Source organism: Empidonax traillii, unplaced genomic scaffold, assembly GCF_003031625.1.
Source record: "Empidonax traillii isolate 1590-97213 ecotype Southwest subspecies unplaced genomic scaffold, ASM303162v1 scaffold1139:size213905, whole genome shotgun sequence".
NCBI lineage: Eukaryota > Metazoa > Chordata > Aves > Passeriformes > Tyrannidae > Empidonax > Empidonax traillii.
Genome location: NW_020956332.1, coordinates 126,686 through 143,359, shown reverse-complemented (window position 1 = coordinate 143,359; position 16,674 = coordinate 126,686). Strand labels below are relative to the sequence as shown.

Genomic DNA, 16,674 nt, shown 5'->3' with positions numbered 1-16,674 from the left:
GGCATATGCTGCATGGTGCCCAGATGCTCCCTCGATGTCCCTGCTGCCCTGACTGGCTGTTCCTCTGTCCCCATCGTCCCAGCTGCGTGTCCCTGCGGCACCTTGTGTCCCTGCTGCCCTGACAGGCTGTCCCTGTGTCCCCATCGTCCCAGCTGGCTGGGGACAGTGAGCGTACCTGCAGGTGCACAAGCCACCTGGCCAAGGGCTGTGGCTGATGAGCCATGGCTGGGGCAGAAGTGTCCCTAGTGCTGCCTGGCTCCTGTTCCCTTGCTCGGTTGGGTCTGTCCTGCCCTCTCAGACTCTGTGTGAGGGCAGGTGGGTCCTGGTGGGACACATGGACCCATGTCCCCCCAGGGTCCTGCCTCACCCCACCCTGGCCTCGGCAGGATCCTAGCACTGGACCTGGTGGTGCGGGATGAGGATGAGAACATTCTGGACCCCGACAGGACCAGTATCATCAGCCTCTTCCAGGCACACAGGAGAGCAGCACAGACCCTCACCCAGCGCATCCAGGAGGAGATGGTGAGGCTGGCACTGGCCCCATACCTGCCTTGCCAGAGCCTAATGTCCCCCATGCCAGGGGCTCTGCCAGGTACTCAGCCATGGGGCTGAGCTGCCTTGTGCTCCCCAGAGCCCACAGCCAGGAGCACCGGGTCACAGCACCCATGGGGCAGCTTCACCCTCCCACAGCCTCTACCTGTGCGTTCGCAACTTCGTCTGCCACATTGGGGAGGAGGCGCAGCTCTTCATGGCACTGTACGACCCCTGCGAGCAGCGCATCATCAGGTGGGGTCCCGGGATGCGGGACAGACCCCTGCCCCCTCTGTGCCAGGTGCCAGTCCCACTGCTCCCTGTGACGTCTCCCCCTTTGTGCCACATTGCCCCTCTGGGCTGCCCATCCTGCCCAGCTGAGCAGGACCAAGCACATGTCACAGGGGAAAGGGGCACTTCCCTTCCCCAAGGGCTTTTCTTCTGGAGTGGGATAGTTTGTTGTGGCATGCCAGGCATGCAGCCCTGTCTGGTGGGAGAACCTGTGACACGTCCTACCCACTGGTGCCCACTGGGGCAGCCTGTGAGGCAGTGGTGAGGTGACTGGTGGGCAGCTTCCCCCCACCGCTGGGGACAGCCAGGCTGGGCCACTCCCTGTGCCGTGACTGGGGACATTGTTGGGGTGAGGGGTGTGTGCAGTGGGAGCTGGCAGGGGCTCTGCTGTCCCGGTGCCCACCTCACCGCCAGCTCTTCACCCCTCACCTGCCCCGCAGCGAGAACTACGTGATGCGCTGGGCCAGCACTGGGGTCCCCCAGGACATTGAGCTGCTCAACAACCTCAAGGTCGTGTTCACGGTGAGCGCAGACCCCCGGGAGCTGCACTGCTGCTACCCACCGCCCCCTCCTGCAGAGCTGCCTCCACCCGCAGCGCTTCAGAGTCCCCAGCACCATGCACGGTCCCACGAGTGGCTGAAACCCCACCACTCCCCCTGCTCGAGTAGCCCCAGCCCCTGCACAAACTCTGGGTCATGGCACCGCCCTGCAGGGTCCCCTCCCCGTGCGGGTGCTGGCGTTCTCGGGGTGCCCCGTCCCTCACCGTGCGGCACCCGCTGACTCAGCGCTTCGGCTGCAGTGCTGCGCTGACCCCCCGGGACGGAGCGGAGCCATCAATATGCAAAGGAGCCGGGAAAATCGGTGCTAATGAGCAGCATCAGCATTTCAGCTCCGCTCCCGTCTCCCGGCGCTCGCCCACCTCCAACTCCTGCTCTGCTCGCTGCTGGTGTCCCCGTTTGTCCTCACGCTCTGTGGCAAATCCCTGTTCCTTTCCCTCGGCACCACCAGAAAGTTCTGCCACGGGGGCAGCACCCTCAGGTCCCGGGTGCCTGGAGCTGGGGTGTGAAGCCTCCCCACCATCCCCACGCCATGCCAGGTTGCCCCCCTCTCACTGGGCTGCCTGGCCGAGGGTGCCCTGCGGGGCTGTCGTTCTGCACTAGCCTTGGCATCGGTGCTCCTGGGGTGCACAAAAGACCCTGGGGACAGTGGGGCCAAGTGTCTGCCAGTCAAGCCCCTCCCAGGGCACTGGAAACAGGGTCCTGCTGTGGTTCTGTGCCCACCGGTTCACCCTGCGCAGCCCTGGGCACCCCACAATCAGCTGGTGCTGGCACCAGCACGTTCCCCCGCAGTGCTGCCAGGGTCACACAGCCCCTGTCCTCCAGGACCTGGGCAGCACGGACCTGAAGCGGGAGCGGCTGTTCCTGGTGTGCCAGATCATCCGGGTGGGACGTATGGACCTGCGGGACACCCACAGCCGCAAGCTCAGCACGGGCCTGCGCCGGCCCTTCGGCATCTCAGGTAGGGGGGGATGGTTCATGGAGACCCCCAGGGCCTGTCCTCACCTGCAACACCACCCCGGCAACCCCCCTTGGCCAGCAGGCTCTGGGATGTCCCCGGGCTGCTCCCCCTGTCCCCTGTCCCTGCACACAAACCCCAACCCACTGTGTGCCTGGAGCAGCCCCGTGGAACCCTCCTGCCTCTGCCTCCCCCCGTGATCCTGCTCTGGGCATCGATCCCTGTGGATCATTGCTGGGAGATGATTGATGTCACCTGGCTCAGGGCATGCCAGGACCGCAGTCAGGGACATCACCAGGGGACTTACGGATGTGGCAGCACCTTGGGCAGAGGGATTATCCTGGTGCCCTGTCCTGCCCCGGTCCTCGTCCATGGGCAATGGAGTGGCTCTGGATACGGCTTGTTTTGACCAAAATCTGTCCCAGAGCTCTGAGGTCACCTGCAGTGAGTGGTTGGTGGCCATGCCATCCCCAGAGGCCACAGAGGGGACACTGGGCACCTGTGTGAGACCCTGGTTCTGACTCTGCCCTGTCCTGGAGTGATGCTAGTGCTGCTCAGACCCCCAGAGCATTTCCCAGGGGTGAGCTGTGCCAGGATGGTAGGGCCTACCTGGGGTGGCAGGTCCCAGCCATGTCATCACCACGTGTCCATCATGGAGCCAAGTGGGTTTTCCCCTGCCCAGACCCCATGCAGCTTGGCGGTGCCAGAGGGGTCTCAGCGGGGCGGGAGGAGCTCCCTGTAGGGCACAGCAGGGACACTGTGGGGGGCACAGGTGATGCCGCAGCTGCAGGACAGGACAAAACTCTCCTGGGTGCTGGCCCTGGGAGGGTTTGGCATGAGAATGGGGCCTGGGGGTGCTTGTGCCCCTGCAGCCACCTGTCAGTGTCATCTCTGTGTCACTGCAGTGATGGACATCACCGACATCACCAAGGGGACATGTGACAGCGACGAGGACAAGCAGCACTTCATCCCTGTCCACCTGTGAGCCCCATGGGCAGGGAGGAGCGGGCAGGGGGGCAGCGCTCCAGGGCCTGGCTGGCATGGGGACCCTGATTGCAAGGGAACAAGAGGTGTGAGGATCAAAGAGGAAAAGTTTTTCCCATAAATATGGCTTTTTCAGGGTGGCTGCTGACAGTGATTTTCTTCACAACATGATCCGGAAGGCAGTGGAGGGGAAGGACATCAACCACAAGGGACAAGGTAAAGAGTTTGTGTCCTCAGTATCTCCTGTGCCCACTGTGCACTGTGGTGGGGAGGGAGGTGAGACCCCTCCCCAGGACATCCATCTATCCCTGCAGCTGCTGCTCGTGCTCAGGGACCCACCTGCCTGCACAAGGGGCAGCCCTCAGGCCATTTCCTGCAGGGCTGGGGACTCGCTGCGGTTCCTGGCTGGCCCTGGGCTGCTGCAGCTCCTGCTGGCACCCCTTGAAAAGCTGCCGTGATCCCCACAGGGCTCTGGGTGTCCCTGAAGATGCTGTGGGGAGACCTGAGCCAGGTGCGGAAGGACCACCCACACCTGGTGGATCGCAGCACGGTGGTGGCTCGCAAGCTGGGCTACCCGGAGGTCATCATGCCAGGTGAGTGGGGGGGTGAGGCACCACCCCTGGGAGCCCCAGCGTGGGGTCAGGACCCGGCTGATGGTACCATCCCCCCAGGTGACGTCAGGAACGACATCTACCTGACACTGGTGCAGGGTGAGTTCGACAAGGGGAACAAGAAGACGCAGAAGAACGTGGAGGTGACCGTGTGTGTCTGCGACGAGGCGGGAAGTGTGGTGCAGGTATGGCAGACGTGGGGCAGCCCCAGACCCAGGACAGTCCCCTGTGTCATTCCGCCTCGGGCAGAGCCAGCAGCTCCTGTAGCACAACCAGCTGGAGGAGCCCCTGAGAGGAGCTGGAGGAGCTCAGAACAGAGATCTGGGAATAGAATAAACACCTGCAAAAGTGCTGTGGAGGGATACAGAGGAAGTCATCCTCCCCTGAGGACAGCCAGAACACCTGACCACCCCCAGTGCCCAGACATGGGATGTCCCAGCTCTCCATCCCTGCAGAGACAGAAGAGGAAGAGCTGGGGGCTGGCAGAAGGGCAGGGGGCTCAGAGCCAGGTCATCCCCCCCTCCTTGCCTCTCCCCAGGTGTTCTCACATGTATTCTCACCTGGCCCCTGAGGAACAGGCTGGAATTGCTGCGGGCCTGGCTGGAACGGTCTGGGGGCACAGCACCCTCCTCCATCTCCATCCCAATAGCACCCTCCTGACAGGGCAATGGAACCAAGCCCTGACATGCCCAGGGGTTCACGGTCCCTGTGGAAGTGGCACTAGGGCTGGTGGAAGTGGAGGAGATGGGGACACGGACACCTTTCGCTGCCCCTCCCACCTGGTGGGGAAGGGACAGATGAAAAGACATTCCAGTGCCAGCTGGGTTATGGTAAAGGGGCACCTGTACTGGGACGTGTGGGCAGGGGGCCTTGGGGGGTGGCCCAGGTTGACAGGTGATGGAAATCCTTCCTCCCTGCAAGCTTGTTTAGGCTGATCCCGAGGCATTTTGTCCTGGCAGAATGTGATCCAGGCAGGCGCGGGGGACAGCCCCACCAGCCACTACCGCTCCGTCGTCTACTACCAACAGCGGCACCAGCGCTGGATGGAGACTCTGAAGGTCTGGGGAGCCCCAGGGGATGGGGCCAGGGGTGGGATGGGGCTGCAGCCCCTCCAGGCTGTGGCCCTCCCTCTTCCTGCTTGGAAGAACCCCACTGCTGCAGGGGGTCCCCATCCGGGCTGGCTTTTTGGGGGCAGTCCTTGGTCCTCATGCCAGGAAGGATAGGGATGCTGCCAGTGTCCTGGCATGACTCCTGGATGGAGACCCAGGGTGACCAGCAGTGCTGGATGAGGAGTCCTGAATATGGGCACGACCAGCCCTGCCCAGGCCCCAGTGCCACCAGTTCAGCCTCACTGGTTTTTTGGGAAGGATGTAGGGCTGGTTTGCAGCAGTGGACGATCCAGCACAGCCCTTGCCCAGGCACAGAGGAGGATTGCCTGGCTGCGGGCTCAGCCTGTGCCCCGCTACCCTCAGCTGGGTGTACATTCCCCTTAGATTGCCGTTCCCATCGAGGATGTCCACAGGACCCACCTGAGGTTCACCTTCCGCCATCGCTCCTCCAGTGACTGTGAGTGTCCCTTGCTCCAGGCCTTCCTCCATGGACATTCCCAAAGGGGCTGCAGTGGGGGTGGGCTGGGACAGGAGGGTCCTATGGGCCGCCCTCACCTCGTACCACGGGGGGTACATCGTGGGTCCTCCAAAACCCATATTCCCACAGGTGACAGGAAGCTGTCACCTACCCCTGCCTGCCCCCTTCCCAAGTGTCTGTGGCTGCCGGGAGGGCAACACTCCCCTCAGCACTGCCTTTCCCTACCCGGTGTGCCCCCAGCCCCCTCTGACACCCCCTCACCTCGCCCCTGTGTGTCCCCCCCAGCCAAGGACCGGAGCGAGCGGATTTTCTCCATGGCCTTTGTGAGGCTGATGCGCCCCGACGGCACCACATTGCGGGATGGGGAGCACGACCTGGTGCTCTACAAGGTACAGGGGGGCTGTGGGACAGCAGTGCTCCTGGGGCCAGGGTGCCCGTCTCTGCCCACACCGGTGGCACGCATCCAAAGTCCCCGAGGGTTTCCAGTGCCCCACTCCCTCCCTCCCTCCCTCCCTTCCCGTCCTCGCTGTCCTTGGTGGCGGGGGCTCCCTGCACGCGGTGTCTCCAATCCCCCCGCTGCTCCCTTGGAATGACAAGTTTTGTTTGGGAAAAGGTGATTTGAATGTTTGTGACGGGGAGGCAATGTCCCCGTAGTGTGGCTGCGCTTCACCTGATTTCACCAGCCCTGGCGCTGCCCGCGTTTGCTCCGAGAGAGCAGAGGGAGGGCGTGGGGAGGGAAAGTCACCGTTCATTTGAGAAAAATGCCGTGGGCTCCAATGTGAAGGGACCCAGGAGGCACTGTCCCCCTTGCCTGGTGTCCCCTCCCTGGACTGGGGATGGCTGTGTCCAGGGGAGCGGAAGGCATAAGCCATTCCCCACTGCCCAGGGGAGCTCAGGGCTCTTACCCCACATACCGGCACTGCTTTGGGGTCTCTCCCTGGCCGTGGGGCTCCAGTGTCCATGGGGGATAACCTGACCCCCTCCACTGCTGGGCTACTGCACTGGAGTGCTCCCTGATTTTGACAGCGTGACCTCGTTTACTCCAGGCAGAGCTGTGTCCCTTCCCAAGTCCTGCATCTCTTTGGGATGAGCTGATCTCCTTCCACCTGCTGTGGCAGCTGGGGACAGGGACAGACCGTGCTGTTCCTACTCCAGGCTCCTGCACATTTGAAATGGTTATTGTGTCCCTCTTCCCTGCCTTTTTTTTTTGGGCAAAAGACCCAAATCCGTTAACCACTGCTGTGGCCTGCAGCACTGGCTCTGGTCCCTGGCTCTCCAGGGACTGCCCCCTCTGCAGCAGGAGCACCTTCAGAATGTACCAGTGCTGGCTGTGGCAGCGAGATCAAACCCTGCACACCCCTCTCCTGGGAGACCAAACTCTCCACACCTCCCCCCGTGTCCCTGTTCCCCTCAGAGGGCTGTAGCTGCCCTCCCTGAGCCACCACATCCTGCCCCGCTCCACACTCTCCCTGGCTGACTCCAGCTCTTCCCAGAAGACACTGGGGCTGGATTCTGGGAGTCAGAAGCTATTTCATCTTTTTATCTCTGTTTGCCAGAGGAATGTGAGTGACGGGCTTTTAGCTGCTCAGACCTCTTGATCTCCGGTTGGTCTGAACTCTGGCCAGTTTTCCCTGCGCAGGCTCAGCCCTGGAAGGAGTATGGGGCTCCCACATGGTGGCTGCTCACTGGGGTGTGCTGGAGGGGGAAAGCCAACAGCAAACAGCTGTCACCTTCATCTGACCTTCAGCAAGAGGAGTTACATCCTGAGAGGCTACAGGCAGGGGAGGATGCAGGTTCTGCTGCCATATGTGAGCTGCAGCCCACCACTGCGTGTCCGGCCAGCTCTGGGCATCGCCCATGTCCCAGGGTGGCCGAAGAGCAGGGCAGGGTCATTCAGAGTCACCCCAGTGAGTCCTTCTGGGCATAACATCAGTTACATTTTCAGCTTAGAGTAGGGGACTCAGAAACAGACTGGTTTGTGGCTGTGAAGGCCCCAGCGTGCACACACACAGGTGGGAGACATTGGACTGGTGATATTGTGGGACCAGCTGTGCCAGATGCCTGGGTGGTGTCCTGCTCCGTGTCAGTGTCCTGCTCCATGCTGGTTTCCCACCCTGTGTCAGTGTCCTGCTGCATGTCCATCCCCAGAGCAGTGGTCAGGTGTGTTTCATTCCCAGATTCAGATTTCTCTGTGTCACCAGCCTTCCCCCCCACTTCTGCTGCCTGTTCTCGTGTCCTCCTGCATGGCACAGGTCTGGATTTGGTATCTCTCCAAGCCAATTTTCCCAGCTGAGCAGGGTCCCTGCAGAGCCCCTTAGGCAGCAGCTTTGTGGGATGCTCTGTTGCAGTCAGTGTTGGGGAGCCAGTTACTTCCAGGATCTGTCATTACCCACCACGGAGTAGGAAGATCCCAGGCTGTGCCCCCCAGGGTGACCTCTGCTGTGCCTCGCAGGGTGACAGCAGGAAGCTGGAGGATGCCAGCGCATACCTGTCCCTGCCCTCCGAGCGGAACCTGTCGGAGTCAAAGCTCCTCTCTGGCTCCTCCTTCCGTGTGAGTGGGGCCACGTCGGGCTTATCTGTGTCAACCCGGGACAGCTTCCAGATCTCCACCCTCGTCTGCTCCACGAAGCTGACCCAGAATGGTGAGTCCTGGCTCCCCGTGGTGGGAGTGGCAGGGCTGTGCCCCCTCCCTGGGGGTGTTCCCACCCACTGGACCATACTTCTCCCGGCATTTGGCTCTCCAGCATCTGTTGCACCAGGACAGTGTGCTGAAAACACCAAAAACACTGGGAGAGTGGGAACAGTGGGCACTCAGTTACTGTTTGGACTTGGTCAGAATGGCCAAGGCTGTTCCCAAGGGGAGAGGAGCAGCAGTGAGCAGAATTCCCAGTTGAATGTCACTGTTGGAGGCTTCATGACCTTCCTTTGAAATTGGTGTGGGAACTGGGACTTAATGGTTTAAACCCCATTTCTGGGTTAGCCTGGGGAAGTGTCCAGCCCAGGGCTGCTCTGCACAGGTCAGGGCAGGCAAGAGTGTTTGTGCCCCCTTGGCACAGACATCTCCCCTTGGCAGACACATGACCCCTCAGTGAGGGGGTCAGAGTCCACTCCTTCCTGCTGTGAGGGTGGAGGATGGGAATGGCTCGTGCCACTCAGGCTGAAGTGCAGTGACACAGTGGCCTCGGTGTGGGGGACTCGAGGCACACGGCACACGGTGACACAACTGTGGGGTCTGGGTCACTGCGGTTCAGAGCAGGGGCTTGGGGCCAAGGTGGCTCCATTAATTCACTTCCTGCAGCATAACTGCGGCTCCCACAGCCATGACCTATTTAGCTGAGTTTGTGCTTTTATGGCTCTGGCATCGGGAGCTTTCAGCGCTGAGCAGTGGTTGTGTGGGGGGACTGGGAGGTTCCAGCTGCTCCAGGCGGGATTGTGGCTGCCCTGGGGAGTGAGAGTGGGACAGGGAGCCAAGGGTCACTGACATTGGAAGATGGGATGGGGAGCCAGGGGTTGGTACCATTGGGGTCTGTCAGTGACTGTCCCCCTCCTCCTGCCTAGTGAACCTGCTGGGGCTGCTGAAGTGGCGCTCCAAGCCCAGTCTGCTCCGCGGGAACCTCCAGAAGCTGATGAATGTGGATGGAGGGGAGGTCATCAAGGTACAACTGGGACCTGTCCCCCACCTCCCTTCCCGGCTCCTGCACCCACAGCCTCCCCACGCCCAGGGCTGGGGCCGGTGCCACGCTGGGGTCAGCGCTCAAGCCCTCACAGGCCTCTTGTTGCCCCAGTTCCTCCAGGACACACTGGATGCCCTGTTCTGCATCATGATGGAGCACTCGGACACAGATGTCTATGACACACTTGTCTTTGATGCCCTGGTGAGTCCCACGGTGCAGAATGTGGGTCTGAGCCCCCGCCAGTGCAGGAGGTTGGACTGGAGCAATGGGGCTCACTGGTCTGACCAGACCAGCTGTGCTCTGAGCCGTGCAGTGCCTCGGGTTGTTGTCCCACCGACCTGGCACGGGGCAGGGCTGTGGCTGTGGGGGATGTTGTCCCTCCGGGGGACAATCCCAGCAGGATTCAGGGGCATTTCTCCTACACCAAGACAAGAGTAACCCTGGTGAGGGACCCAGAGAAGAGTGGGAGTCAGGGTGGCTGTTGTAGGACACCCGGGGTTGGTGGTGCTGCAAGTTCTGGCCATGAAGGATCCCTGTGGCCACCTGGGCTTGGGGCCCATGGTGGGCTTTCCGCCTCAGGGGTCTGCCTATCCTAAGAGGCTGGGCAGGTGTGCAGGGGGCTCTGGTGGCCCCAGCAGCTCCCATGAGGGGTCGATGCCACTTTGGCACCCGGCTGTCTCCAAGCATCCCACTGCCCACGCCAAGCTGTGCCTCTGCTGGCTGCCCCCAGGTTTTCATCGTGGGGCTGGTGGCCGACAGAAAGTTCCAGCATTTCAACACAGTCCTGGAGGCCTATATCTGCCAGCACTTCAGTGCCACGCTTGCCTACAAGTGCGTTCCTGGGGGCCATGGCACAGGGAGGGGTGGGCTGGGACAGCCAGAATGGGGAGGGGGAAAGGGCTGGGACAGCTGGAACTGGGGGTGGGTGTGCAGGGCTTGGACATCTGGCACAGGGAGGGATGGGACTGAGACAGTGGATACAGGAAGGGGTGGCTCTGGAATGCTGGAAGCACCAGTGGGAGCTGAGCCACAGCTCAGCCCAGGCCACGGAACCTGCCGATCCCTGACCACACACATCCCATCCTGCAGGAAGCTGCTCTCGGTGTTGACTCAGTACGTGGAGCAGGCAGGCCGGGGAGAGCCCTGTGAGCCCCTGCCACGCACCTTCAAGGCCTTGGAGTACATCTTCAAGTTCATCGTCCGCTCCCGGCACCTCTTTGCCCAGTAAGTGCTGGCAATGGCTCCCAGTGCTCCCAGTGCCATGCCCCGCTGGAGCCTGGTCCCTGGCCGTGGGGTCTGTGGGAGGGAGGGAAGGAAGGGCATCCCTGTGCTGCAGGAACAGTGGCAGCGCTGACCATCAGTCCCAGGGTAGTGGCACTGGCACCTTGACCCACCTTGTGCCGCTGATGTGGCACCCAGGGTGGCAGCCACCGCTTCTGGCACACTGTGGCCATGCTGCCATGTTGGCTGGTCCCCAACCACACTTCTCTATCACTGTGAGTCCTCTCCCTGAAGATTCTGGCCATTTTCAGCTCCATCCCTTCCTCTGGCTGCTGCTGGAGTGGGGGTGGTCTGGTGTGGGGGTGGGCAGTGCCATCCATCTCAGGGCAGGAGAGATCAGTCTGCTCTCTGGGCATCCCAAACACCCCGTGTGCCCTGCAGTGACTCTGGGGGTTTTCCAGTGAGCTCTTCAAATCCTCCCACGATGGAGACAGCAAAATGTCCCGGGTAGCCTGTGCCCCTGAAAAGCCAGCACTACACTGGGAAGGTTAGTGGGAGGTGTCCCTGTCCATAGTAGGAGGCCGAAACTGGATGGTCTGTGAAGCCCCTTCCAACCCAAACCCTCCCGTGGTCCTGTGGCGAGCAGTGCAAGGGGCTGGGAGCCTCAATGGTTCCCTGTTGCTGCTGAGGACAAGGTCAAAGCCCCTCCCCGGCACCTCCAGAGTCCGCTCAGGACCTGGTTTCGCTTGTTGCCCGTGGGCACAGGGTTCACATCCCAGTCTGCATGATGGGACAAACAGCCCTCCTCCAGACGGGCGTGGGAGAGGAGGAAAACAGAACACGACCACCAGTGTTACCAGGAAAAGCCAGTGACGTTCCTCTTTCGTTCCACGTACATGACACAGAAAGCCGAAGTGTCCTGAGGGAACAACAGGCAGTTCGGGGTCCCCCCCCCACACATGAGGGCCCCTGCCCGTGGTGGGCGTGGGCTGGCACCCACAGCGGCAGGATCACCCCACTGCAGGGGCCGCAGTTGGCAGGCTGCTGTTCTCGGGGGAGCAGGGGCTCTGCGTCCTCTGCCCCAAGCCCAGGATGTGTCAGGATCCCTGGAGGTGCTCTGAACCTCAGTGGCAGTGAGGAGCTCTGTCAGGATCCTGGCACCCCAGGAACCCTCACACCTCACTTTACCCCGCTCTGTCCTCGCCGTGTGAGCTACCTTGAGCTCTGTCTGTCCTCTCCGCTTCCCCTGCCTGCCCTTCCCAGGGCCCCATCCATGGCTCCAGGGCTCCGGGGTGCTCCAGGGCTCCGGGGTGCTCCAGGGCTCCGGGGTGCTTCAGCATCACACTCAGCACCTGCCTCTCCCTCATGTATGAGGACACAGAGCAGATTCCTGGCTTATAGAGCTCCTGGCCTCGGAAATTAATTACGCGGCGCTTTTGCAAACAGCCCCACGAATGAGTTTGCCTGGAACAGAGACATCCCTGAGGACATTTAGCAATTTTATTCAGTTCCCCTTTATCTCAGTGATCTCAACATGCAATAACACAGGGGCCTCAGATCCTCTAAGTGCTCTGAACGTGCAGCAATTTGTACAGTCTGTAATCAACAGGAATTGGGTTGTAATTAGAGTCAGTTGCTGCAGATTGCCAGGTCTGGGATTGCGTGTGCTGCTACTGGAGCTGGATGAGCAGTGCCCACAGCTCCTGCAAGGAGCCCAGAGCGCTGTGAGGATGATCGAGGGTCCCAACCTCCACCTTGGGACACTCCATGTCCCCTCAGGGCCCCCCAGCACCCGCGTGGAGGGAGCTGTGGGCAGTGGGGTGGGTGACGGCACTGTGGGGACATGGTCCCCCGCTTGCTGCTTCCTCCTTGCTGGTTCCTCCGGCTGCTTCTGCTTTTGGGCCACTGCTGAGGGCAGCAAAGCTTTTCCTGCGCAGTGCTTGTCGCTCAGCCTGCTCTGCTGTCAGCAGGGTGAGCTGGCGTCACCCCTCCACAGCCACCTGCAGCTCCGCAGCTCACGGTCCCCTCTCCTGGCCTCGCACAGCCCCCTGGTTCCTGCAGCCAGACCCCACCTCCAGCAGCGCTCATGGGCTCTGCTAGTCTCTCTCCTGTCTCCCAACGCCCCTGGAAGGACCAGCCCCTTGCTCCTGCTGTCAGCAGTCACTGGTGCAGCTGGGGACCCCATGGCTGCTGAGTATCCCCCCAGACCTCTCCCAGGGGGACATTGCTGGGGTCCCCAAAGGCCATCACAACTGCTGTCCTCTCACTGACCTGGGCTGCAGGGGTTCCTGGGCAGGAACCTTCCTTTCCCAGGAACCAGGGCATCCCTTCCCAGGAACCTCCCTGCCCCTCTCTATGTGAATCGCGGTCAGTGTGGATTTGCTGCAGTCCACGTGGATTTTGAGGCCAGACTGGAAGGGGCTTGGAGCAAATTGGTCTGGTGGAAGGTGTCCCTGCCCATACCAGGGGGTAGGACTGGATGGGTTTTGAGGTCCCTTCCAACTCAAACTATTCCACAATTCCAGGATTTCCTTACATAGCTGATGGCTGGATAATTATTCCTGCCACGTGGCTTACTGTGCTTGGTGTCAGTGATGGGGGAATTACCTCAAACACAGCCCACTGCAGTGACTTTATTCCTATGATCACACCTCTGCTTTGCAGCTTGGCAGTTTTCCTGCAGTTTTGCACATCCCACAGCTAAAATTCCCCCATTTGGTTTGCTCTGGTCCTGCGGGGGGGAGGGGGGGTGTGGGGTGTGGTTGGGGTGAGGGCTCAGGAGGCTCCTGCCCGAGTGGGACAGTGCCAACCTTCTCTGAGAGGGATCTGGGGTGTGAAATCACAGAAATGAGACTCGTTATAAAAATAAAGTGTTGATGTGAGTAGGTCTGAGGCCATACTGGGCAGTGGCTGTGTCAGGTCTGTGACCGTCAGGGCTGTGGCTGTGCCAGGGCAGTGACAGTGCCGACACAGTGGCTGTGCCAGGGCTCACCACTGGATCCAACCGTGGCAAATGTTCATGGAAGAGTGTAATTAATTGGGATGGCAGGTGAGCCCTGAGCAGAGGCAGGTGGTGCTGGGAAAGGTGTGTGGGATGGTGGCAGTGCGGTGACAGCACAGTGACTCTGGCCATTGCAGGCTCTACGGGGGGAAGGAGACGGCCGAGTTCCAGCGCTCACTACAGCGATTCTTCCTTGCCCTGAACCAGCTGATGGAGTCCCCACTGGAGGGTCCCACACTGCTCTCCCAGGTATAGCGTGGGGAGGTGCTGGGAGGGCTCAGCTCTGCTGTGTGGTGGGATGGAGGGTGCCTGGGCCAGGTGCTGTCTGTGTCTGGGCAGCGATGACACTGACTGTGACCATGTCAGGGTGACAGTGGCTGGGGAGGGGGTCTGGGGAGGACTTCTGGCGTTTATCCCCATCCTGGAGCTGGCCTGGCCCCGTTCTCTGCAGCCAGGAGGAGGCTGGCACATGGGGCTGGCAGGAGCAGAGCTGGTGTGGGCAAGATGTGTCTGGGGTGCTGTGACAACGGCAAGGGGACCACACTCTGCACCCGTGGTCTTCCAGCTGGAGAGAGGCTCTGCAGGGTGAGGACCCCATCTGCAGGTGTGGTAGCCCTGGGACAGCCCCTGTGCTTAACTATGTCATGACATTCTTGGACATTCCCATATAATCTGATCCAACTGAAAAATAAAAGGAGTTTGAAGGCCAACAGGACAGTCATCCCCATGGAGCAGAGGGGCTCCTTATCCCCTCTCCCATCTGAACACGGATCGATACTCCAATCTCATAGAATCTCACAATCAGTGAATGGTTTGGGTTGGAAGGGACTTTAAGACCATTGTGTTCCATCCCCTGCCTGAACCCCCCGTGGCCACAGCCCCTCGGCACGTGTGTTGTCTGGGAAGCAGAGCCATGGGTGCCCTGCCCGTCAGTGCTGGGTCAGTGCTGGCAGCTCTCCGGTCTCTTTGCAGGGAGCAGCCCTCAAGTACCTGCCCTCCATTCTCGAGGATGTGTTTGGGATCTTTGACTCCTCTGCATTGGGGTAGGGTCCCTGTCCCTGTCCCTGTGCCCCCACCATTCCCAGCCCTGTGTCACACTTGGCACCTTCCACAGCTGCCTCTGTCCCTGTGTCTGACCCAGAGCCGAGAGTGAGGCTAAGTGTAGGGGTCTGGGTCTCCTAATGCCTGTGAATCACCTCCTGATCCCCTTCCCGGTGCAAAAATGGGAGGGGTTTGCTCAGTTTTAGCAGCTGCCTGTGCCGGGGCAGGGGCTGTGCCCCAGCTGGGTGTATGTTTTGGGAATTCGGGCAGGGTTTGTACGCTGGGTGCCTGCAATGTCTGTGGTGGGCACGGCTGTCCTCTGGGACCATCCTGCCCCACATGGCTCTGCCCCATCGAGGGGCTCCCCCTGCCCAGCAGCCCCACCCTGAGCAGAACCTGGGGGTCCGGGGTTAACCCCTCTCCCAACGGCAGGGCCGTGCTGCGGGACTTCGTGGGGAACCTGCCACCCCAGCGCCTGCTGAGGCAGAAGCTGCAGTCCCTGACCCACATCGCCAGCAGCAGAGTCTTCCAGTCCCATGGTGAGAGGGGGCATAAGAGGGATCCTGGTGACACGGCCCTTGCTGAGCTCACCTGGGGGCTATGGCACAGAATGGGCACGATTCCCTGCACAGGGACACCTCCTCTGCCCCATGCCTGTGGTGTCTTCACAGAGCAGGGGCAAGTGGCTCATCTTTGTGCCCCCCTGTTCCCTTCAGAGTGCCGGGAACTGGTGCTCCAGGCAGCCCTGCCCATCCTGCGGGAGCTGATCCAGGCAGGCGAGGAGGAGGACGCCTGCATTGAGCTGCTCAGCAGCATCCTGGAGGTGCTGTACCAGGCCCAGAAGGTAACTCAGGAATTATCTGGCCAGTGACCCAACCAAATCACTCGGAGTGGGGTTAGACACAAATTCTTGGCCACAATGTGGTTGGAGCTGACTGTAGTCACAGAGGGGACTGTGGGTGCCATCCCAGCAGGAACCTGCCTGGGATGGGGTAAAAACCTGATGGTTTCCATCTCAGGGGGTCTCTTGTAGGTTCCCCTCCATTCCCGTGAGTCAGGGAGGGGCTTCCAAGCTCAGGGACTGCACTGACCTGAGGGGGGGGGGACACTGCTGGCTCTGCAGAGCTAGGAAGAAGGCAAGGGCAGGAGGAAAAGTGAGGCCAGGGAGGAGGTGAAGCCAGGGAGGAAGAAGCTGTGGGTGCCTGCCCACCCAAATGTGGCCCATCCAGGGTGGGCTGGGACCATCCCTGCAGGGTCTCAGTCCGGTTCCTGGGGTGCTGTGATTGCAGAGCGCGGAGGAGCTGCGAGCACGGGACAAGGACTGTGGGGACCTGGAGCTGGTGAGTGTCCCTCCAGCAGCCTCAGCATGGGTTGGAAGGGTCTGGATGATCCTGAGCCTTTGGGAAGGGCTTGTCTGCATCTGGCTTTGGTGACAAACCATGTGTGGTCAGCTGAGTCCCGCTCAGATGGGGGGTGTCTCTGCATGCCCAGATTTTGGCAGCTGCCCCCCTCTCCCTGTGCTTCCTGGGGCTGCTGCCCATCCCTGCCTTCCTGCGGCCACATCGACCATGGCCCTGCCACTGGTGAGCCCATCATTGTCCCTGCCTGCCAGCCCAGCCCTCCTACAGCTGGGTTGGGTGACTGGACATCGTGTCTACTGCTGGCAGTGCCATTCCCACACATTTTGGGAAGGTGCAGGGCTCAGTGCTTGCAGGACCCTTCCTCTGTTCCTGCCCCCCCTGGCTGCTCTGTGCTCTGGAGCCCCTTTCAGGGACCTTTGGGAGATCACACAGGTGTCAAACCTGAAGCGCAGTGAGTGGTGTTGTGGAAACTAAGGTGGACATCTGCACCGTGTTCTGGGAGGGCGTGGTGGCTGTTTGACCCCCACAGCACTGGGAAGCCAAGGAGCAGGAGGGAAAGCTCAGAAATTGTGGTGAAATGTCTTATTTTGGGCTTAACTCTTAAATCTAAAATAGCCTTTATGAAGAGGGTGGTGGGATTCTCTCAGGGGAGGATTCTGTGCTTGCTTCAGTCCCACGTGAGCTGAACCCACCTTTGCCTGCTCAGTGCCAATGTGGCCGTCTCTGTCACTCCCAGCCATCCCCAGCTGTTCCCACTGTCCCCAGCCAGGTGGCCGCTTTGCCAGGGAGGTTTGTGGGGCTGTGCTGTACAGAGATTTCGAGTCCCATATTTACACCAGAGCACACGGCCGTGCTCT

At 61.0% G+C, this 16,674-nt stretch overlaps 1 protein-coding gene across 1 annotated transcript in view; it reads left to right on the top strand.

Annotated features, from left to right (window-relative positions):
- LOC114068871 (dedicator of cytokinesis protein 2-like) overlaps positions 1–16,674 on the top strand; it is a 51,152-nt gene that overhangs the window by 2,365 nt on the left and 32,113 nt on the right. Inside the window, exons 7-27 of the mRNA XM_027905285.1 lie at positions 387–522; positions 632–786; positions 1,263–1,344; positions 2,205–2,340; positions 3,243–3,318; positions 3,458–3,537; positions 3,789–3,914; positions 3,993–4,117; positions 4,892–4,990; positions 5,426–5,498; positions 5,805–5,908; positions 7,972–8,161; positions 9,078–9,175; positions 9,305–9,394; positions 9,924–10,024; positions 10,283–10,417; positions 13,553–13,664; positions 14,388–14,458; positions 14,889–14,995; positions 15,173–15,300; positions 15,746–15,796. Of these exons, the coding sequence (XP_027761086.1) occupies positions 387–522; positions 632–786; positions 1,263–1,344; positions 2,205–2,340; positions 3,243–3,318; positions 3,458–3,537; positions 3,789–3,914; positions 3,993–4,117; positions 4,892–4,990; positions 5,426–5,498; positions 5,805–5,908; positions 7,972–8,161; positions 9,078–9,175; positions 9,305–9,394; positions 9,924–10,024; positions 10,283–10,417; positions 13,553–13,664; positions 14,388–14,458; positions 14,889–14,995; positions 15,173–15,300; positions 15,746–15,796 (2,275 nt within the window). The remainder of the gene's footprint in view (positions 1–386; positions 523–631; positions 787–1,262; positions 1,345–2,204; positions 2,341–3,242; positions 3,319–3,457; positions 3,538–3,788; positions 3,915–3,992; positions 4,118–4,891; positions 4,991–5,425; positions 5,499–5,804; positions 5,909–7,971; positions 8,162–9,077; positions 9,176–9,304; positions 9,395–9,923; positions 10,025–10,282; positions 10,418–13,552; positions 13,665–14,387; positions 14,459–14,888; positions 14,996–15,172; positions 15,301–15,745; positions 15,797–16,674) is intronic.